The 21,517-nt window shown below is 34.8% G+C and overlaps 3 protein-coding genes and 1 pseudogene across 5 annotated transcripts; 2 read left to right on the top strand and 2 right to left on the bottom strand.

The window, feature by feature from the left end:
* Positions 1-1,217: 1,217 nt before the first annotated feature.
* Positions 1,218-6,969, bottom strand: VDAC4 (voltage dependent anion channel 4). The gene is made up of 7 exons (XM_086232141.1): positions 6,821-6,969; positions 5,694-5,754; positions 5,296-5,363; positions 3,758-3,868; positions 3,482-3,568; positions 2,491-2,699; positions 1,218-1,711 (listed from the first exon to the last, which is right to left on the bottom strand). The coding sequence occupies exons 2-7, from the start codon at positions 5,740-5,742 to the stop codon at positions 1,405-1,407; spliced, it is 831 nt and encodes a 276-aa protein (XP_086088267.1). The 5' UTR covers positions 5,743-5,754; positions 6,821-6,969; the 3' UTR covers positions 1,218-1,404.
* Positions 6,970-9,408: 2,439 nt separating this feature from the next.
* LOC147293540 (small ribosomal subunit protein eS7-like) lies at positions 9,409-12,062 on the top strand. Its single transcript, XM_086231552.1, has 6 exons — positions 9,409-9,531; positions 10,435-10,523; positions 10,609-10,682; positions 10,770-10,893; positions 11,266-11,448; positions 11,761-12,062. Exons 2-6 carry the CDS (start codon positions 10,449-10,451, stop codon positions 11,878-11,880), a joined length of 576 nt encoding a protein of 191 aa, XP_086087678.1. The 5' UTR covers positions 9,409-9,531; positions 10,435-10,448; the 3' UTR covers positions 11,881-12,062.
* A 1,449-nt stretch (positions 12,063-13,511) lies between these two features.
* LOC147293538 (uncharacterized) lies at positions 13,512-19,555 on the bottom strand (annotated as a pseudogene).
* Positions 14,416-17,062, top strand: LOC147293539 (small ribosomal subunit protein eS7-like). 3 transcript variants are annotated; one of them, XM_086231319.1, is made up of 6 exons: positions 14,416-14,513; positions 15,418-15,502; positions 15,588-15,661; positions 15,749-15,872; positions 16,245-16,427; positions 16,740-17,062. In XM_086231319.1, exons 2-6 carry the CDS (start codon positions 15,428-15,430, stop codon positions 16,857-16,859), a joined length of 576 nt encoding a protein of 191 aa, XP_086087445.1. In that variant the 5' UTR covers positions 14,416-14,513; positions 15,418-15,427; the 3' UTR covers positions 16,860-17,062. The 3 variants fall into 3 exon arrangements, with proteins under 3 accessions (XP_086087445.1, XP_086087444.1, XP_086087446.1); XM_086231318.1 differs by having other exon boundaries at positions 15,414-15,502; XM_086231320.1 differs by having other exon boundaries at positions 14,429-14,513; positions 15,378-15,502.
* Positions 19,556-21,517: the final 1,962 nt, after the last annotated feature.

Here is a 21,517-nt window from a genome sequence, read left to right as displayed (position 1 = left end):
AGATAATATAAAAGTCTCAATAATAATTTTGTCAAAATCTTATAAATTTTAACTAACACCCATCATATGTGGGCCAAAAGACAAAAATGTCAAATGGAAAAGGCTCAAATCAAAGGGGTCAACATATTTGTGACCTAATCTAAAAAACTACATTTAAATTTGGTAGTTCAATTGAAATATTATATAGTGTTCATGCTATACCAAAAAATTATTGAGATTTGGTATTTAATCCTAATTTTTTATAAAATTATTCACTATAATAGACTTTTTAAATTTAAACAAAATTTGATTTTTATTATGATTATATTAAATTTTAAACGTTTAAACAACTTTTAAATTAATAATAAATTAATTTGAAGAGCCTAATTCACTTTTCAAATTTGATTAGTTGATCTTGAGTCTTTACTTTGAAGGGTTTGTTAGAATAAATTTTTCCTACGTGTCAAACCAAATAAAGCATCCAAAATCATTTGAAAAGTATGTTAGAGTCTTAGAGATACTCTTACTGCTTAGGTGTTAATTAGGTAGCCCCACTTATTAAATGACCGGTTAAGTTAACAAAATCAATATAGATGGAGCAATGCTTGAGTCCTCATGGCCAATCAAATGAGCATGAGATCCATCATCTCAACTCTCTTTTCTCTCTCATAATGAGGCTCATTTGATTTGGCCATGAAGACAATGTTCATCCTTAAACATGAGAACCTAAGCATTGTCCATATAAATGTTAATAGATCCAAATAATAATAATTTGATCTAATTTAATATAGCATATAACATTTTTTCTATATTTATGACAAATACTTTATACCATATGTAGGCTTAATTGGAGCAGTAGTCTTTAAACTTTTCTTTGATAATCACTTTAGTCCTCCAACTGGTTTTTTAAATCGAAAAGTCTTTAAACTTTTCTAATTTTCTCACTTTAATCCATTCCGGCTATTCTATTTTCATTTATGTTAAAATTGGTTTTTTAAGGGCATGTACTAAAGTGGATCAAGTACATCCGTACATATGAAAGAGTAATCTTAAGAGTTAAAAATGCAAGAAGCTCAAAATGGAGTTTCTCCAAGTTCAGCACTAGGGAATCAAATAAATTAAAGAGAACTCTACTAGACATGACAAAGCAAATACGCAGTAGGCTTAGGCATTCATCATTAACATAAAAAATTTTGAACCGGAAACAGAAATACACACAGCTTCGGCAATTGAGGAAATTCAAAGACCAACTGTTATCCATATAGATTTTTCCAAAACTGGGTCCAACTCCCAAACAATGCTGTAAAACATTTATCAGTACACCGAATCTTTTAGTTTTCCAATATACTCCTTGACTACAGGGGAAAAAAATTTAACAAGATCAAAGGTTTTCCAATTTGCAGAGCAAAGACCAAAGTGCACACATCAATGCTTGAGTGCAAGGGCAAGACCTAACTTTGGGGAAGCGTTAACCACCTTTGAGTCATACTCAGCCGAGAAAGTGATTAGTGATTTTGGTCTCCATTCACGCTGCCATAGCATGGCAGCTTTCCCATTGTCGGAGAATCGTGTTTTTACCACATTGAATGGATCAAGTACATGAGAGCTTCCCAGGGTAAAACTGTTCTCCAAGGTGGAAAATCTATGGGTCAGTTCGGCTGCAACTGCAGTTCCATTGCATGAGTCAATGGCATGAATGTACGATGCCTTCAACACTTGTCCTTTGTCCGTCCTGCATCAACAAACATGCGCTCCAGTTTCAATGCCAAAGCATTAAGCAATTAACACAGTTAAATAAACTTAGTGTAACTACTACATATGTATCCTCGCCACCGGGACATTTAAACTATCAATGGCACAGGGAAGGAGTTAGTCCAATCATAGATATCCATGCAGAGGAAAACATTGATAATTGCCTGAAAACTTGGTTAAGAGAACTAAGCAATAGAATCTTCTAAAATCGTGATTTTTTAAATTGTAAGACATAAAATCCAAGGTCCAAAAACCATGCATCCTTTATTGGAAGTGGGATCTGAGGTTCAGTCAACTATAGGTGGGAGTTTGTGGGGCTTGGGATTCTTTAATCATTTGGCCTATAGGAACTGCAATCTATGCCATAATTTGAAACAAGAGTATTTTTGTAAGACCTTGCACTCTATAATTGCAAGAGAATGAGGGATCCAACCAATGGATTCCTAACTAGCACCAAGATAAGTAGCATAATAATGACTTGGGAAAAATGACTCACCACGCCCATATCAGACACATCAAAACTCTCATGTTAACTTATGATAACATGCTGTGAATTTATTATAACAGACATATTCGAGAAATACAGACATGAAGAAACAAATTCACATGTAAAGTAAATTTTTTATAAGTAAATGAGGGGTGCGACAGGAATTCCAGGGAGGTCATGGATCCACAGAAACATAAAATTTAGAACAGGAAGAAAGAAACAGGCATAATTACTTTTTCAAACAAGGAAACTGAGGTTTGATCAAGACTTACAACAAAAGTGCTGCGGAGAAATCTGGCTTGTTCAAGCTAATCCCATAATTGTATTTGGTCAACAAAGAGGATGCTGTGTCAAATCCAATTTCACCACCCACACTAAAATCCTTACTTCCAATTGTTGCTGATAGTTCTAGAAGAGGGGTTGGGTTCAGGCCAATGCTGGACTCAATGGCTGCATGAGGATGAAGGTACTGCACGCCCAGCTGCAATTACATGAAGAAATAGAGTCAAGAATTTGCCAGCAATCCTGAATTTGACATTGATTTTCGCATTATACCATTAGGAGCCACCATCTTTAAAATAATATAATCCTGAATTTAATAATTGCACACACAAACATGTCTCTAAAAGCTAAATTTGCGGGAGAAACTAGTTTATTGATAGCTCGATGTGTGAGCTAGGATACATCATCCTGTTATAAAATACGACTTCACATCTAAAAATGAAATGTCTCTCTAAACATAAATTTACACAGAAATGAGATTATTTATAGCCAGCATCAAGAAATGAGCTAGATGCGTGAGCTAGGTGTACATAATCTATAAGAATACATGACTTGATAATTAAAAAAAAAACTTTTTATACCCTCTTTTTTTTTTGGGGGGGGGGGGGGGGGGGAGCTGAGCAGCCATACTGGGGTGGATCCCACAACCACAATTGGGATGCCCACCCCCCAGAAAAAAGAAAAGAATTCTAATGACAATTCCATGAATCTGAAATTGACATAAATTAAAGCAGGCGTTGACAATAAAAGAAGCAAGTTTGGGCTACAGGGAGCTGTAATGAGATTAACAACTGTTTGGAGTCCAAACAAAATATATATAGTAAAAAAAAAGAAAAGAGAATTCTGGAAACACAGTTACTGTTTGCAAGGACCCAAAATACGGACACAGAGGAAACCACATATCCTACAGCTCTACGACCATGATTTTTTTTCTGCGTTATTCAATTTTTTTCCCTGTTCTATAAGCTGAATTTCACTGACCTTGCCAGATTTGTGATCGGGTATTCTGAAGCTAAAAGCGGCTTTCATGCTTGGCAAGACATCACTAACAGTCACTTTTGTAGACACCTGGAAAGAATTAAAAGCATAAAATTAAAGATACAGTTGAGGTCATATATGAAATACATCCAGAAATGCCATAAACGCAAAAAGTGGACCATTAGCCAAATATACTCACAATTACAGTGAGAATATGCATTATACTCTAAATAGATACATGGAAAATTCAAAAGAGTTTTTCAAAAATAAAATTATTACATTAGAATAAGTATCAACTTTCACATCCACAGTAGTGCTACCACTCTTGTACAGGGTATTTATATCACCAACAAAAATTTGATCCCTCTTCAAACCATTAGCTGTAAGTCCCTGCCATATTGAAGATAAAAAGCCAGATTAGTCATCATAACTGAATGGAGAAAAATAAATCAATTTCTAAGAGCAAACAAAAATATATAGCAGATATATTTCTTAGTCTATGCCTCCATTAGTTTCTCACATTTCTTCAACGCCCAAATACACAAATTCTTTTGCTAACCACTTAAGATGGAAAAGTACTTGTAGAATACATAGCAGAGAGAAATACTCGGCATCATTACCATATCAAAATGAAAAATAAAAAGAAAACATAAACGAATATGATGAATGACAACAAAGAACTGCATGCACATAAACACCCAAAGAGAAGAATAATTAGCTAAGCGACTTAAAATGAGCGATGCTCACCTAAGTGACTTAAAATGAGGGACAACACATTCAAGGGTTGGATTTTCTTCAATGAAGTATTGATTTCACAATTGTGTTAAAGCCAACCATTAAATGAAATGTCCCTCACTTGTCTCTCATTTTAATTCGCTTAGATGAGCATTACAGGTTACAAGTTACTAAAGGGCTGTGAAAAAAAGTAGAAAAGTTTAGTCAAGATACATAGCCTAGAAGTAAGACAATGATGAGAGAGTTACGGAAGGAGGGATGCATAGAATAAAATTTGAAATTCATTGCCATACAATTTATATGGCTTATGAAAAGGAGTCCCAACCACAAGAAAAAAAAATGTTGGGAAAGGTAAATACAAATACAAGCTCTAGAAAGTAATAACAAACCGTGGAAAACAACATTACAAATATAGTGAAAACTGAAGCTCTTTTTGCAGGCCGGTAAGAATAAGTGGGTGGAATAAAATGTGGGCAATAACATATCTAAACTTTCGTGTCAATTTAAGACATTATTACAGGAATCTTGGCAAACAGATTCTGGGAACGACAAAAATTAAAATTGACTGAAGAACTACATATTGAGGCATGCATCTGACACTAATAAAATTCTCAGCTCTAGCCATGCACTCAAACTTGTCTTAATGCCAGATGTACTTATCTGTACAAAGTACCTTTGCCACTGCCACACAGATCAACAGAAGTAAACTGTTGGTTATTAGAACTTGAATGTAGAATCTCTGAGAGTTTGTTTACAGAAAGGCTTACACTGATTAACTGTTTTGATAATATCCAACATTCTTGTTGAATTTTGACAAATAAATATTCGAGGAAAAGGAAAGGAATGTAATAAACAACCATTACTCTTCTTTTTGCTGAGGCTAGTAACAATTATTTGTATTTTATAATTAAATAACTAAAGATCAACTACAGAACTCTGCCATGCCATGGAAGAGTCGAATATAACAACATAAGCATAAATGTTTAACTCTCCAGTAAACAAATCAAACAGCTAAAATGAAAAAAAGAAGTTAAAAACTGGAAGAAAGAACCTAAAATTTAGAAAGTGGAATTAGATAATACCAGCCCAGTAGAGCCCACGACTGACAAGGTAAACTTTTGGTCAAAGTTGTAATCTTTGGTCAAGAGGTCTGCAAAAAGGCAAGGAACATTATGAACATCTTAAATTACTACTTGAAAGAAAAATACTGCAGCTCAAAAAGAAAAAAACAACATTTAATCATCAAACATGAGACGAGAAATAAAAAATTCTATGAGAACACAAAGCAAGTAAAGAGAACAACAAGCTACATTAAAAATTTGTCTCTGCCAATATGTGGCTTCCACTTTTGGCTATTACAACATTATATTTAAAGCTGTTTTGGCACAAACTATGGTCCATGCATTTAAGCCAACGAAAAAAAATATCTACATAAACTTTTGCTTGTTAATTTTCACGCAGAAAATCTGAAACTTGGTACCTTTTGCTTTTTTGCCGATATCTGAAAATGGTGCTGGACTGCTGCCCATTGTTACTAAGAACTGGAAAAAAAATAGGTGTTAAACCCTAAGGTCAAAAGTGAGAAAACATGAGTAGCTAATACAAATAAAGTTTGAATTATGCAAGAAGGATACTGGTACTGATGGGAAAATTTATATTAAAGAAGCAAAAGCATGAAAACGCAATAATAAATGCAATGCACTACCCACCAGAAAAAATAATAATAATGCAATGCACCAACATATTAGATGTACAAATATTTGTGTTCTAACTTATCTTTGTGCATGGGACATTGGAGCAAAAGTTAACAGTTTTTAGCAGGGTATATTGGTCATCAGCAAAGAAGGAAAAAAAACACATTTTTACAATATCAGAGCACTTAAAATGATTCTAATGGAAACATAAGGACTTTTTCAAATCGACGATATATTAAACTTTTGATGCCTCAGCATAAAGAAACCAATAAATTCCTAGTTGATAACCTATTTTACAGGAGTAAGATAAGATTAATATCTCACTGAAGCGCATAAAGGATATAATGGATACTAGTTTTCCACAGACCTTAGTCTACATAATTTTAACCAAAACTCTGAGATCTCAGCACCCAATTGTTCTTTCATACAACACCACTAACCTTTGGTCATTCCAGTGCCTATAAGATCACTTCAAATTAGCTCCCACAATGCCACGGAGCCTAAACTTCTTATAAACCCAGTAACCCAAATAAAATTCAAAACCAAATCTGACCCATACTAACGCAGCAAACCAGCATAGGCTTCAAAGTGTGAAAAGGGTAACTGGGTCCATTCAAACTCACACCAAAGTCAAAAACACAAGTAAAATCACCCTCTAACACCATCCCAACCAAATCAGAGAGCGCCTTTCAAGGGTCCTTCAATATTTGCTCACAAACAGACTACCCAACTCACAGATTAACAGAAACGATCCAAAAACCGAAACACCCACATTGGTCTTTCTAACAAATAAAAAAAATCAATCGCATAAGCGAAAATAAATTAGATTTGATTATTATGACTTTGAAATGAAGCTCAAATACATATACGCTGAGAGCTAAAGCAAGATTCAGAGAGAGAGAGTCAATCTTACAGAGACGGAGGATCGCCGACAAACCCTGAAATCGCCGGTTCACTGCTGAATGGTGAAGAAAGAGTGAATAGAGAGTGAATATAAATTGTGGGTTTTTAGGGAGTGTGGTGCGCAAGAAAAGAGTGAGGCCTTGGGTCAAAAGACTCGAAGAGCCAGCCACTGTACCGGGTTTGATGTGATTACCTGCGGCAGAGCGCAGAGTAGAGGGGTCGAATTTGGAATTTGATTGGAGGGTGGGATTGCGTGGCGGGTTTTTATTGGTTGGTGAGATGGAGGGGTAGGTGTGAAAGAGGGATTTTGACTACGCCGTGGACTGGATTTACCAGAAAGACGGGAGTAGACCGTGAAATGACGTTTTCGCGAGAGATTCGGTGGCTGAGATTCGATTGCCGCTTCATTTCGTTGCGTGACTTGTTAGCATCGGTGCAGATTTTGTTTTTTTAGTAGGGAAATGAGAATCGTACTTGGGTGCTGGATTACAGCCATTTTAATTAGGCTATCCAATAATGGTGTGGATTTTGTTTAGAGTGCTGTTATTTGCATGTCATTCATTTTCTTTTCACACACTTCTATTTTTTAATTAATAAATTTACAAAATTACACCCTAATGTGAAAAGACCAATTCACACACCCAATCTCTCTATTTTCCTCTCTCTCATTCCGATTCTCCTCTCTTATTTTCTCAGTATGTCTGGCCCGATCAGAAACTCTCATCTCGGCCAACATTGAAGCTCTCTGTCTTCCTCCCTCCCCCCTTTCAACTGACCCACCCATCATTGAAGCTCGCAACTCACGCATCATTGGGTACTAATTAATTAAGACTTACTCGAAATTTGAAGCTATTCTTGAAGAGGGAGAGCTTAAGAGGGTTCGAGGAGAAGTTGGGTTAGAGCCACCCAGTAAGGACGTTCTAGGGCTTTTGGGGACTATTATCTTGGGAGTACTAGTGCTTTTGCATTTAACCACTCTTGGACTCTCACTAACACTAGTACTAGTGCTTGTTCTAAAGTTGTTCGGCACCGTAAACTTGGGCTTGACACCGCTTGAGATTGCAACCGCGGAGTGGAGGGGTTACTAGCTCTGCTGTCACCACCACTAGAGAAAAATCCCAGTCGGGTATAGCTCATTGGGCTTGAGCTTCCACTTCTCTGTTGTTGTTGCTTCTCTGATACTCTGCATTGCTCTGTATCTCGAGAGATTGTAGTGCAAAAGGCTTGTTTCAACCAGTACCCATCTTTCAGTTCAACACCCAAAAGGCTAAAAAGTTGTATTTCCCTATCTCAATCTATAACAAGAAGATAAAGAAAAAGTTGAGTTTGTTTGGTTCGATCGATCTGAACACAAGACAAAAAAGCAGGATGGAATTTAGCGAAGAGAAGAAGAAAAGCATGGGATCAAATGCAATAAAGCAAAGAAGACAAACTAGCTACTGGGATTAATATTGGCGTGAGCTGCGAGTTGGTTGTCGGTATGGAGGAGAAAGAGATAGAAAGGGAAAAAGAGAGAGAAAGAGACAGAGAGACTGCTGGGTGGGTCGGGTGAAAGGGGGGAGGTGGTTCGGTGAGGGAGGGAGGGATGGAGGTGATTGGGGTGAGGGAGGGGAGGGGCTGAGTGTGTTTTTTTCTTTTTGGAGTTGATGGATATTATGGTAATTGAGATGAGGTGTGTATGAGAAAATTCAATTGTACGAGGAGTTTGAGGGTGTGAAGTGAGAAAATGTGAGAAAATGGTAAGCAAAAAGAAAAAAAAAAAAAAAGTGTGCAAATAGTATCACTCTTTTGCTTATGAAGAATACTTCCTCTAATACCCTCTCACAAAAGCACATGCTTTTTTGTATTTTCATTTAATTTATAAATTAATTTTTTATTTATTTAAAATAAAAAAGACAAAAACATACATGCTCTTATGAGAAGGGATTAGAGGAAATATTGTTCTTTGTTTATTGCACAATTAGAAAAAGAAACTACACTTTGTGGTCCTTATTCTTTAATTTGTGTGAAAATTAATATTTTGAAAAAGTAAAATAAAATATTTGAAAAAATAAATTTAATTTCTCCATATCTCTCTTTGAAATATTTTTTTTTTTTCAATAACCATTTGACCTAATGGATGATACACAATTTTTTCGTTTTGAGTATGTTATGAATTCAAACTTATAGACGACAATTATTGATAAAAAAACTAATTGTTTTAGTAAATATAACCTTCGTAAAAGGAAACAAAGAAATTTTGATATGAGATTTTGGACTCTCAAATTTCATTATCAAATTCCACTAGAATTTGACAAATCTCTAAATTTGGTTCCCAAATAAGGTACTTTAGAAAAAGGAATTTGAAATCTCAAGTTGACCCCAAATTTCATCTTCCAATTCCAGATCCAAACACACCCCAACCAACCTTATAATATAATAAGACATCAGAGGCGTTTGTCTGAATTTTAAAAATATAGGGTCTAAACTGAAACTGTTTGATTAGTATACTCACCATCTGATGTGTTAAAACGAACGGTCAAGATTACATTCACAATACAGTGCTCCCAGTTAATCCCAACCGTTCACGTGTTCAAATAGGTCATCCCGGTCGTCCTTTCTATCCCATTTAACCATTTTTATTCCAAACGTTAGGGTTTCTCTGAGCTGCCGAAACCAAAAGTGTAGGGTTTTTAGCCTCTCCAAGCAGCTGTCTCTTCCTGACTCTCGATTCTCCTTCAGGTAAATCGATTTCCCAATTCGTTTTCTTCTACACATTTTATTACCTTCAAATCATTACTGTTTCCCGAGAAAATGTAGGAAAATTTTTGTTAATTTTTTTCCTCCGTAATAAGCATGACTTCTTTTGCAATCGTTCCGAATGCTATAATGCTAAAACACCCATGATTTTAATATATATATGTGGGTCGTTTTTTTTTTTTAAAATTTTATTTTTAAATTCGATATAGATGATGTTTTAGTTGAGGGTTTTTAGTATTGACTCTGTAAATTGTACTGATTGTTTTATTTTCTTTCTGGAAAAAAAAGATAAACTAACTGGAGTTGATATATGCATCTTAGATTGCTTTTATTTTTGGTGATTTAGATTTTGAAGAAGCTAATTCCTTTGCTATACTTTGGGCCTTGGCTGCTACGATAAGTTTTAAAAATGACCTTTTTTTTTTTTACTCTAGTTTTCAAACGGCAAGTTATGCCCAAGCTAACAGAACTATTTGCTCCATTAACGTTTTCAAAGCTTTTTCTTAGTTTGCTCTGATTTTCCATTCATTAGTATAATGATTGTATTTGAAAGGAAAAATCTTTGTTTTCTACTTTTTTTTTGGGTGACTTTGAAATCGGGGAGATTGTTTCCCATTTCAATGCATGCCTTATTTGATGCCTGTACATTCGAGTTTCTGTCCAAGAAAAAGATCCCCACCTTTTCACTCCCTTTGTTTTTCATTTTTGTGATTTACCAACAATCAAATAAAGCTTTATGGATTGATATATAATATTTTGAGTTTTGTGCCACAGTTAGATTTGTTGGGAGTCAGTTTATTCCAAGTCCACCAAAAACATAAATTTTATCAATTATTTTATCTCTGTCGGCCAGAAATGCTAATTCTGTTTCATGCTACTGTTTAGCCATATTTGTCAAGATGTATACGTCAAGGAAGAAGATTTCCAAGGATAAGGATGCTGAACCCACTGAATTTGAAGAGTCGGTTGCACAAGTAAGCGGTGTAGCTTTTTATTGTGCTTTTTAGTCATGTAATTTTTGTAACTTTTAGTTATTAATGTGAGTTGTTATCTCTGCAGGCAATATTTGATTTGGAAAATACAAACCAGGAGCTCAAAAGTGACCTGAAGGATTTATATATAAATTCAGCAGTGTAAGAATGCTTTACTGGATACATATGTATTATAAACCGTTTTCAATTGTATTTCTGCATGAGTAGTATTTTTCCTTTCTGCTGCAGTCAAATTGATGTCTCTGGGAACCGGAAGGCTGTTGTTATCCATATCCCCTATAGACTGAGGAAGGCTTATCGCAAGATCCATGTTCGGCTTGTGAGGGAGCTTGAGAAGAAGTTCAGTGGAAAGGTGATTAACGGTTTATGTTCTTTGGTTCTCTCTTTTATAAAATCTAGTATAAACTAAGACTTTTTTTTCATTGTAATTTATTAGTGTACTTGTTTCTAGGCACTACATTTTGCGCCTTACAATTAGGGATATTTTATTTTCATCTCTTTATTCTCTTAGTTACTAGTTTTGATCTGCTTAGCTAGCTTTTCTTTTTGATTTGCTTGTCTTTTCTTTGAGTCCATTTCTTTTTAAATTTTTTTCTTCTCTGAATTGATTATTTTAATTAAAGTGATTCAAAGCTCCCATACACACTTTTATATTTATTTGTAATATTTTGATTGTGTTTGATGATGCTTATAGTGTCCTTTTTGTTTGTTTGTCATGTGGTAGGATGTGATCCTGATTGCCACACGTAGGATAGTGAGGCCTCCAAAGAAAGGTTCTGCTGCTCAACGGCCTCGCACTCGTACTCTAACTGCAGTGCACGAGGCAATGTTGGAGGATGTTGTTTTGCCTGGTGAGATTGTTGGGAAGCGCACCAGATATCGTCTCGATGGGTCCAAGATAATGAAGGTAAACTGTCATGACTTTCTGAAGGAAAAAGAAATATTTAGTCTGATATAAATGTACACACTCATAAACACTTGGAAATGGGAAACATTTGCGGTTGATCATTGCCTTTTACCCAAGAGATGTTTGCCTTGCGAAGATGTCAAAAGACAGACACAGGCATACACAAATTGAGAATATAGTACGTTTAGTGGGATATGTATTGTAAGAGATTTCTAATAGAAGTTCATGTATGGGTTGTTGTGGGTTGCTCTATGAAGTTTTTTGTTTGATAAACTACCATATTTATTTATCTTTGATTGTTATGTTGGGCAGGTTTTCCTGGACCCCAAGGAAAGAAACAACACTGAATACAAGCTGGAGAGCTTTTCTGCAGTTTATCGGAAGCTTTCAGGAAAGGATGTTGTGTTCGAGTACCCAATCACTGATGCATAGAAATATTTTCTGCTTATGGGACGTTTCAATACCCTTGCTCCTTCCATTTTATTCTCTCAACAATTTTAAGTTTTGATGTCAAGGACATAATCGAGTATGCCTTTCGAAGGATTTTGTTCTCTTCATTATTAGCATATTTATGTTCTGCTGAAAGGGTTTAGTGCGGGATTATTAATCTTCCAGAGTTGCGCATTCTTTCAAAATTGTGTTGGGAATGTTTGTGTGCCCTATGTATTTCATTATGCTAAAGAAGGTTGGATGACTTTTGGCCAAAATTAGTTCCTACTCCTTATAATTCTAATGTGCAATATTGAAGAGGACAGGTAGTTGCATATCTCGACTAGAGTATTCTTAAGTCATAGGCGGTCATAAATTGAATAAAGGCATTTTGATTATTGAATCTGAAAATTACCGAAATTAAAAACCAAAATTTTTGGTTTTGATTTTAGTAAACCTCAGTTTGAATCACTGACCCAATAGCACCCAACTTGCACTTGTGGAGTAAGTGCTCTACCACTAGAATTATAAACCGACACATCCAAGCCACGAGTGTACTTCTCAAATGTTTTCAAAGCTTGACATAGATACATTGGCTTCTACAGTCATTAACAATTGGTATAGGAATTAGTAAATGAAGTCTAGATTCTTTTAGCATGCATGTGTTTTATTTGTTAAGTCTAAGATTAAGTGAATAACTCAAATTGAACACCAACAATTGAACGCAATAGACATTCATCCTAATGGGAGGTCCATCGCCTATTTGAACCTCAAATCAGTTATACAAATTTAGTAGAAAGCACATAAAAAAAAGAGTGCATTAACTTTAAGGTAATGTACCACCCAAAAAGTTAACCAAAAGTACCAAATCTCACAAATTTAATTTTAAGGTAACATCAACTCACCAATAACCATAAATTCAGGTAACATCAACCCACTTAGAACCACAAATTTAATTTACAGGTAACATAAACTCATCCACAACCCAAAACAGCTTCAGCACTATGCAAATAAATTTAATCGTAAAAACTTTCGATTTTTACGTGTAGTTTTAATTTTCACCATAGTTTCAGTTTTTACTCTCAGTTTTAGTTATGGATAACACTCTTATAAAGTCGCAGTTTTAGTTGTCTGATACAGTTAACAAACTCAAAAAATCTCAGTTTCAGTTTAAAGTTGCAGTTTGCATTTTCATTTTGCAATTTCAGTTCACAGTTTCAGTTCATAATTTCAATATTTTTCTAGATCTGAGTTCCAGATCTTTTGACAAAAAAAAAAAAAGTTCCAGATCTGGGAAGAAGAAGAACAAGAAGATGATGAAGAGAGACATAGCGGGTAGAGAGAGAGAAGAGAAAAGAGAAAGACAAAAAATAAGAAATAAAATGGCAATTGACTATATTTCAAAATAAGCCAGCTGACATTATCTCTTGCAATACAACTAATAGTTACCTTGTTGTTAAATAAAATTAATTGGTGCACTAGAGATTAAATATGATGCATAACATGCACCCTATAGTAATTAATTCTAAAAATTACCTAGTATAGAGGAAAGAGCTATAGCAAGTATGAATCATCAAAATCACATTGAATGATCTAAATTCAGGAATAATGAAAAGGAAAAAAAAAAAAAAATCTTATCTAGGTATATGATTCAATTTGGATGGCTTGAGATTATCAGTGACATTGAAATACTTGAATGTCCGAATCCACTTTTCTTGATTCTTCAACAAATGAACGGCAATGCTCATGCGTACAACTTGTAGGTGGCTCAGGAAAGTTGTAATTAGACCACTTAGCATTGAACCTATTCTTACATCGACCCCCAATTTTAATCCCCTCACCAAATGTCTTATTCCAAATGGTTTTTGGGTGTATCCGACTCTGGTCTGGAAGTGCCGGCGTTGGTAACTTGGTATTGGTCTGGAAGTGTGAGGGCGTTTGTGTTAATTTAAAAAATGAACAATACTTGGGTCACCCCATCTCCTTTTTAAATTCTGATTTCGGCAATACTGGTGTATAATCGGAACCGTTTATTTTTTAGATCACCTTATTATAGATCTTCTCTACAAAAAATTAACTCAATCAGAAATCATTTGGTTATATAACTGTTGTCGATTGAATAAAAAAAAAAATTAACGATTTGGTAAAAAAATCACTCTTTAATTAAAAATCATCTATTTTTTCTATTTAATTAACAACAATTATATAATCAAACCGATTTTCGATTGATTTGATTTTTTACAGAAATGATCTTTAATATGTTATCTAAAAAATAAACGGTTTTGATCATACACCAACATTGCCACAATTAAAATTTGAGAGAGTGAGGTGACCTTAAGGTGTCCTAAGAATGACCCAAATATTGTTCTTAAAAAATATAGGGTCTAAAGTGAAACTGTTTTATGACTAATACTCACCATCTGATGTGTTAAAACGAACGGTCAAGATTCGATACAGTGCTCCCAGTTAATCCCAACCGTTCACGTGTTCAAATAGGTCATCCCGGTCGTCCTTTCTATCCCATTTAACCATTTTTATTCCAAACGTTAGGGTTTGTCTGAGCTGCCGAACCAAAAGTGTAGGGTTTTTAGCCTCTCCAAGCAGCTTTCTCTTCCTGACTCTCGATTCTCCTTCAGGTAAATCGATTTCCCAATTCGTTTTCTTCTATACATTTTATTACCTTCAAATCATTACTGTTTCCCGAGAAAGTGTAGGAAAATTTTTGTTAATTTTTTTCCTCCGTAATAAGCATGACTTCTTTTGCAATCGTTCCGAATGCTATAATGCTCAAAACCCATGATTTTAATATATATGTGGGTCGGTTTTTTTTTTTTCTTTCTTAAATTCGATATAGATGATGTTTTAGTTTAGGGTTTTTAGTATTGTCTCTGTAAATTGTACTAATTGCTTTATTTTCTTTCTGGAAAAATAAGAGCCAATTTTCTTTCTGTAAAATAGATTGCTTTTATTTTTGGTGATTTAGATTTTGAAGAAGCTAATTCATTTGCTATACTTTGGCTGCCAGCCTGCTACGATAAGTTTTAAAAATGACTTTTTTTTTTTTTTTTTTTTTACTTTAGTTTTCAAACGGCAATTTATGCCCAAGCTAACAGAACTATTTGCTCCAATAACGTTTGAATTGTGAAAGCTATTTCTTAGTTTGCTCTAATTTTCCATTAATTAGTATAATGAATGTATTTGAAAGGAAAATCTTTGTTTTCTACTTTTTTTTTTTTGGGTGACTTTGAAATCGGGGAGATTGTTTCCCATTTCAATGCATGCTTTATTTGATGCCTGTACATTCGAGTTTCTGTTCAAGAAAAAGATCCCCACCTTTTCACCCTCTTTGTTTTTAATTTTTGTGATCTATCAATAATCAAGTAAAGCTTTATGCATTGATATATATTTTGAGTTTTGTGCCACAGTTAGATTTGTTGGGAGTAAGTTTATTCCAAGTTCACCAAAAACATAAATTTTATCAATTATTTTATCTCTGTCAGTCAGAAACGCGAATTTTGTTTCATGCTACTGTTTAGCCAGATTTGTCAAGATGTATACGTCAAGGAAGAAGATTTCCAAGGATAAGGATGCTGAACCCACTGAATTTGAAGAGTTGGTTGCACAAGTAAGCGGTGTAGCTTTTTATTGTGCTTTTTAGTCATGTAATTTTTGTAACTTTTAGTTATTAATGTGAGTTGTTACCTCTGCAGGCAATATTTGATTTGGAAAATACAAACCAGGAGCTCAAAAGTGACCTGAAGGATTTATATATAAATTCAGCAGTGTAAGAATGCTTTACTGGATACATATGTATTATAAACCGTTTTCAATTGTATTTCTGTATGAGTAGTATTTTTCCTTTCTGCTGCAGTCAAATTGATGTCTCTGGGAACCGGAAGGCTGTTGTTATCCATATCCCCTATAGACTGAGGAAGGCTTATCGCAAGATCCATGTTCGGCTTGTGAGGGAGCTTGAGAAGAAGTTCAGTGGAAAGGTGATTAACGGTTTATGTTCTTTGGTTCTCTCTTTTATAAAATCTAGTATAAACTAAGACTTTTTTTTCATTGTAATTTATTAGTGTACTTGTTTCTAGGCACTACATTTTGCGCCTTACAATTAGGGATATTTTATTTTCATCTCTTTATTCTCTTAGTTACTAGTTTTGATCTGCTTAGCTAGCTTTTCTTTTTGATTTGCTTGTCTTTTCTGTGAGTCCATTTCTTTTTAAATTTTTTTCTTCTCTGAATTGATTATTTTAATTAAAGTGATTCAAAGCTCTCATACACACTTTTATATTTATTTGTAATATTTTGATTGTGTTTGATGATGCTTATAGTGTCCTTTTTGTTTGTTTGTCATGTGGTAGGATGTGATCCTGATTGCCACACGTAGGATAGTGAGGCCTCCAAAGAAAGGTTCTGCTGCTCAACGGCCTCGCACTCGTACTCTAACTGCAGTGCACGAGGCAATGTTGGAGGATGTTGTTTTGCCTGGTGAGATTGTTGGGAAGCGCACCAGATATCGTCTCGATGGGTCCAAGATAATGAAGGTAAACTGTCATGACTTTCTGAAGGAAAAAGAAATATTTAGTCTGATATAAATGTACACACTCATAAACACTTGGAAATGGGAAACATTTGCGGTTGATCATTGCCTTTTACCCAAGAGATGTTTGCCTTGCGAAGATGTCAAAAGACAGACACAGGCATACACAAATTGAGAATATAGTACGTTTAGTGGGATATGTACTGTAAGAGATTTCTAATAGAAGTTCATGTATGGGTTGTTGTGGGTTGCTCTATGAAGTTTTTTGTTTGATAAACTACCATATTTATTTATCCTTGATTGTTATGTTGGGCAGGTTTTCCTGGACCCCAAGGAAAGAAACAACACTGAATACAAGCTGGAGAGCTTTTCTGCAGTTTATCGGAAGCTTTCAGGAAAGGATGTTGTGTTCGAGTACCCAATCACTGATGCATAGAAATATTTTCTGCTTATGGGACGTTTCAATACCCTTGCTCCTTCCATTTTATTCTCTCAACAATTTTAAGTTTTGATGTCAAGGACATAATCGAGTATGCCTTTCGAAGGATTTTGTTCTCTTCATTATTAGCATATTTATGTTCTGCTGAAAGGGTTTAGTGCGGGATTATTAATCTTCCAGAGTTGCGCATTCTTTCAAAATTGTGTTGGGAATGTTTGTGTGCCCTATGTATTTCATTATGCTAAAGAAGGTTGGATGACTTTTGGCCAAAATTAGTTCCTACTCCTTATAATTCTAATGTGCAATATTGAAGAGGACAGGTAGTTGCATATCTCGACTAGAGTATTCTTAAGTCATAGGCGGTCATAAATTGAATAAAGGCATTTTGATTATTGAATCTGAAAATTACCGAAATTAAAAACCAAAATTTTTGGTTTTGGTTTTAGTAAACCTCAGTTTGAATCACTGACCCAATAGCACCCAACTTGCACTTGTGGAGTAAGTGCTCTACCACTAGAATTATAAACCGACACATCCAAGCCACGAGCGTACTTCTCAAATGTTTTCAAAGCTTGACATAGATACATTGGCTTCTACAGTCATTAACAATTGGTATAGGAATTAGTAAATGAAGTCTAGATTTTTTTAGCATGCATGTGTTTTATTTGTGAAGTCTAAGATTAAGTGAATAACTCAAATTGAACACCAACAATTGAACGCAATAGACATTCATCCCAATGGGAGGTCCATCGCCTATTTGAACCTCAAATCAGTTATACAAATTTAGTAGAAAGCACATTAAAAAAAATTACATAGTATAGAGGAAAGAGCTATAGCAAGAATGAATCATCAAAATCAGATTGAATTATGTAAATTCAGCAATAATGAAAAGAACCAAAAAAAAAAAAAAAACCTTATCTAGGTATATGATACAATTTGGATGGCTTGAGATTATCAGTGACATTGAAATACTTGAATGTCCGAATCCACTTTTCTTGATTCTTAAACAAATGAACTGCAATGCTCATGCGTACAACTTGTAGGTGGCTCAGGAAAGTTGTAATTAGACCATTGAACCTATTCTTACATCGACCCCCAATTTTAATCCACTCACCAAATGTCTTATCTTCAGGCCCTTCCAAATGGTTTTTGGGTGTATCCGACTCTCTAATCCACTTCACTATGTCCCAAGAAATCAAGTACCCCATGCCAGACATGTAGTGCCCAAAAGGGTCTATGCTTGAGCATTGAATCACATACCCATATTACAAGTCTTCTCTAGGCAAACCCTTCAAAGAGTCCACCAGATGCTTTCATCACATAATGGTATGGTGGATAAACCCCATAATTTGTGTCATTGAATATCTCTGGCAAGCTTGAAAAGTAGGTGTAGGTCTTACCCTTGTTCATATTCTCTTTGCAATCTAGAAATATATGTCACTTAATCAATGATATAATTTGCATAAACATTATAGTTTATAAATTATAAATTAACAATCACTTAATCAATTTTAGACATATTTTAAGTGGGTGTAGAAGTCTAATATCCAAATTTGAGTCTTAGCACCGTTGGTGTTGAAAAATGTGAAACTTAAAATTTTGACAATATTTAAGGCCTAAAATGGGTTTGGTTCACAAATTTTAACTCTCAACCATAGTAGAAGGCCTTATAGAGGCAAATAAGGCACAAAGGAAGCAAATAAAGAAGGAAGCTGAAACTATAAATTTTAGTTTCATTATCTGAGCTAGAGCTTGGCAGAGAATCTAAAAATTTCAAGGTGGGCTAGCTATGTGTTTAAGTTTGTTTCCTTGTTTTGATTTTATATCCATATGAATATCTGGTAGATGAGTGAAAGGGACTGGAGCTTAATCTAATCTAAAAATATTGTTGATAATTGTATGAGTCCAAGTCTCATATAATTAGTTTCAAATTAATTCCAAGAAGTACAATATTATTCTTATTCCTCTTATAATTTGATTAATTGTACCAAACAATTATTGAAGTAAAAGACAACACTGCCAACCGACTGGAGCTATTGAAAGAAACGAAATAAACCAGAGATGTGTAGTGATTTTAGTGTAATTAATTTGTTTAAATTAATAAAACAATTGTTCATAAGGTATTTTTATATAGCTTCATAGAAATATTTGGTTTTGGATACTGGTATATAAGGAAGTGGGGAAATCAGACTATCAGAGTGTCTTGGTTCCTAAATTCGTGTTTCATAATGAACCCCAATTAATGATCGTGCTTTATGCTATGGAGTGGAATGAGAATTGTGTGGCAGATGGAATCGCCCATTTTCCCAAAAAATAAAAAAAAACTGAATATCATTTATTAGATTAAATGGTTGACCCATTCCTTAGAGCTCAATGAGTACTATACTTAGCCAATAGTCAAGAGCATCACTAATGAATGGAGCAAATGATGTGACAAACTTTATTTGTAGTGTCATGTCAAATTTTAGGCTTTCAATAAATGAGGCAAATTCATTATCAAATTTGACTCAAGAAAAAATTATAGTATATTTGACCCAATGTCAAATGATAATAACTTACTTGCCTGTGATAGGGGCAGACTTATATAACGGTAAAGAGAGAAAGAGAGAAGAAGGAGGGAAGAGAGAGAAAGAGAGAGATAGAGAGAGATGGATACCACAGTTGGTATCTTGGGACATATAAGTCCCTCTCATGTCAAATTAGAGTAAATTGGGACTCACTTACTATTTAATTAATAAAAAAATTTAACAATTTTATTATTTCATCAATTCCAATAAAGTAGCTTTTACTGAATTGATAAAATAATATTTGTTTTAACTATTTGTCTTATTATTTATTATTGGAGTGACAAATTTTTAAAGTAATAAATTTTTATGTCAAAGTGACATATGAGGTAGTAAAAAGACACTTTTAGCTACATTTGTTTCATCCATCGGTAATGCTAAACTGTTTTGTGGCCTGCTTGTCTTTTCTTGTTTTTTAGGCCTTAAGGCCCCCACTTTAACTACAAAAATGAAAGAGTAGCATGACTAATCAGACTTTTCATGCTAAGAGCATGATCATTTTTAGTATTATTCTTGTGACGGCTAACTGCTTGAAACATGTAGTTAACTTGTGAGGAGAATATTTCTTAATTAAATAGATAACTGATGAAGAATGGATAGAAAAATCAATGGTAACATACTAGATGCATATATGTAACAATTAATTATTAATCTAGTGATATTCTCTTTATTTTAATAGAGATATACTAAGTTCTAATCCTCTTTTCTCACAAAAGGTAAAAAAAAAAGTAGAAAAAAACTTCAATTAAGATATTGGAAGAAATTAACAAAATCATAAAGGAGCAATTTTCACACTCTTATTTTGTACACTTGTACTCATTTCCCTTATCTTTCTTCATTTATTTGTTCAATTATTAACCCATAAAAACAAAAGGAGTGCAAATGTATAAAATTGGAATGTGAAAATCGTCACTTAATTATTATGTATGTTATTTGTGAAACAGTATAATCATTTTCATATTTATTTAGTTATTATTGATATCAAGAATGAAGAATTGAAATAAACACGCTTATTCAAGCATGGTAGTATGATTTTCTTCCGTATTTTCATCCTATTAGCTTATCAGGTTAACAACCAAGGGGCCAAATGATCAATGAAATTGACTTTCTTGTTGTAGAATGAGCAAGGCCGGCCCTGGTTTTGGGAGGTCTCGGGCGAAATTTGGAATTAGGCCTGTTGATGCAAATTCTCGTGAGGTAGATGCAACAACTTAGAAATGCTGATCTGGCTGATCAGATGCTTTGCTGGATGATGAAGTGGATGTTGATTGAGATCTTCCTGCAAAAGAAACAAGATCAAAGGAGATGGACCGGTGTGGTACCAGCCAAACACGCTCCGATGATGAAATCAGTGATGGTGTTTGATGGTGGATGAGGAAGAACAGAGGATGAACTTGGGAGAATAGGAAGAACAAGGCAAATGTTCTGGGTTATTCTCAGCAAGTTGGGTAAACTCTTTGGTGAGTGGAAATTTTTGTGTAAGTGCTTGTGGGTAGGTTGATAATAATTTTTTGTTTTTGCACATATGAGTTGATATATATAAGCAAAGGAAAACCTGATGGGTAAGATACCTGCATGTGAATGAATGGTTGCCAGTGACCCACGCGCCTGGTCAGAACTAGTTGCATGTTCAGCTGCTCACCTCCTCAGCATTCAATGCTGCAATGAATGCTCCATTAAATGCAAAGTTGGAAGGTTCAGGCAAACTACCCCAGTAGTCATGAATGCAGACTGGATATTCTATATGTCAGAAGATTTGTGTCAGGTGCATTCAAGTGTGGCGGTTCATCCCAACGTGCTCATCCTGGGAATGGCGGTGGAGAGCCGAGCCGAGCCGAACATATATCCTTATGCGTATACATGAAGTCTATGTGCGATCGGATCGGTCATGGGATTCCAAGTCGAGCCGATCCGAGAGATAAGGGTCCTTCCGAGCCCTAACTGGCCGACGTTAGAACTCGAAAGGAGGTCACTTCGGTGCCGAGCCGAGCCGAACTGGAATGACCGTGGAAAGATGGGCACTCAATCCCCTGGAAGATCATCGGTTCGGACCGGGCCGAACATGGTGGACCCGACATGGAGATCCGGTCC

Source organism: Dryas octopetala, chromosome 2, assembly GCF_963921425.1.
Source record: "Dryas octopetala chromosome 2, drDryOcto1.1, whole genome shotgun sequence".
NCBI classification, from domain to species: domain Eukaryota; kingdom Viridiplantae; phylum Streptophyta; class Magnoliopsida; order Rosales; family Rosaceae; genus Dryas; species Dryas octopetala.
Note: the sequence above shows the minus strand (reverse complement) of the source record. Positions and strands in the feature narration are given on the sequence as shown.

Bases quoted from the DNA above. Each gene is read 5' to 3' on its own strand.
- LOC147293539 (XM_086231319.1), top strand. From the start codon at position 15,428: ATGTATACGTCAAGGAAGAAGATTTCCAAGGATAAGGATGCTGAACCC. The intron at 15,503-15,587 runs GTAAGCGGTGTA...TTACCTCTGCAG, and splicing joins TTGAAGAGTTGGTTGCACAA to GCAATATTTGATTTGGAAAA. The intron at 16,428-16,739 runs GTAAACTGTCAT...TATGTTGGGCAG, and splicing joins ATGGGTCCAAGATAATGAAG to GTTTTCCTGGACCCCAAGGA.
- VDAC4 (XM_086232141.1), bottom strand. From the start codon at position 5,742: ATGGGCAGCAGTCCAGCACCATTTTCAGATATCGGCAAAAAAGCAAAA. The intron at 2,700-3,481 runs GTCAGTGAAATT...ATGTAATTGCAG, and splicing joins CCGATCACAAATCTGGCAAG to CTGGGCGTGCAGTACCTTCA. The intron at 1,712-2,490 runs GTAAGTCTTGAT...TTGTTGATGCAG, and splicing joins TTCTCCGCAGCACTTTTGTT to GACGGACAAAGGACAAGTGT.
- LOC147293540 (XM_086231552.1), top strand. From the start codon at position 10,449: ATGTATACGTCAAGGAAGAAGATTTCCAAGGATAAGGATGCTGAACCC. The intron at 10,683-10,769 runs GTAAGAATGCTT...TTTCTGCTGCAG, and splicing joins TTATATATAAATTCAGCAGT to TCAAATTGATGTCTCTGGGA. The intron at 11,449-11,760 runs GTAAACTGTCAT...TATGTTGGGCAG, and splicing joins ATGGGTCCAAGATAATGAAG to GTTTTCCTGGACCCCAAGGA.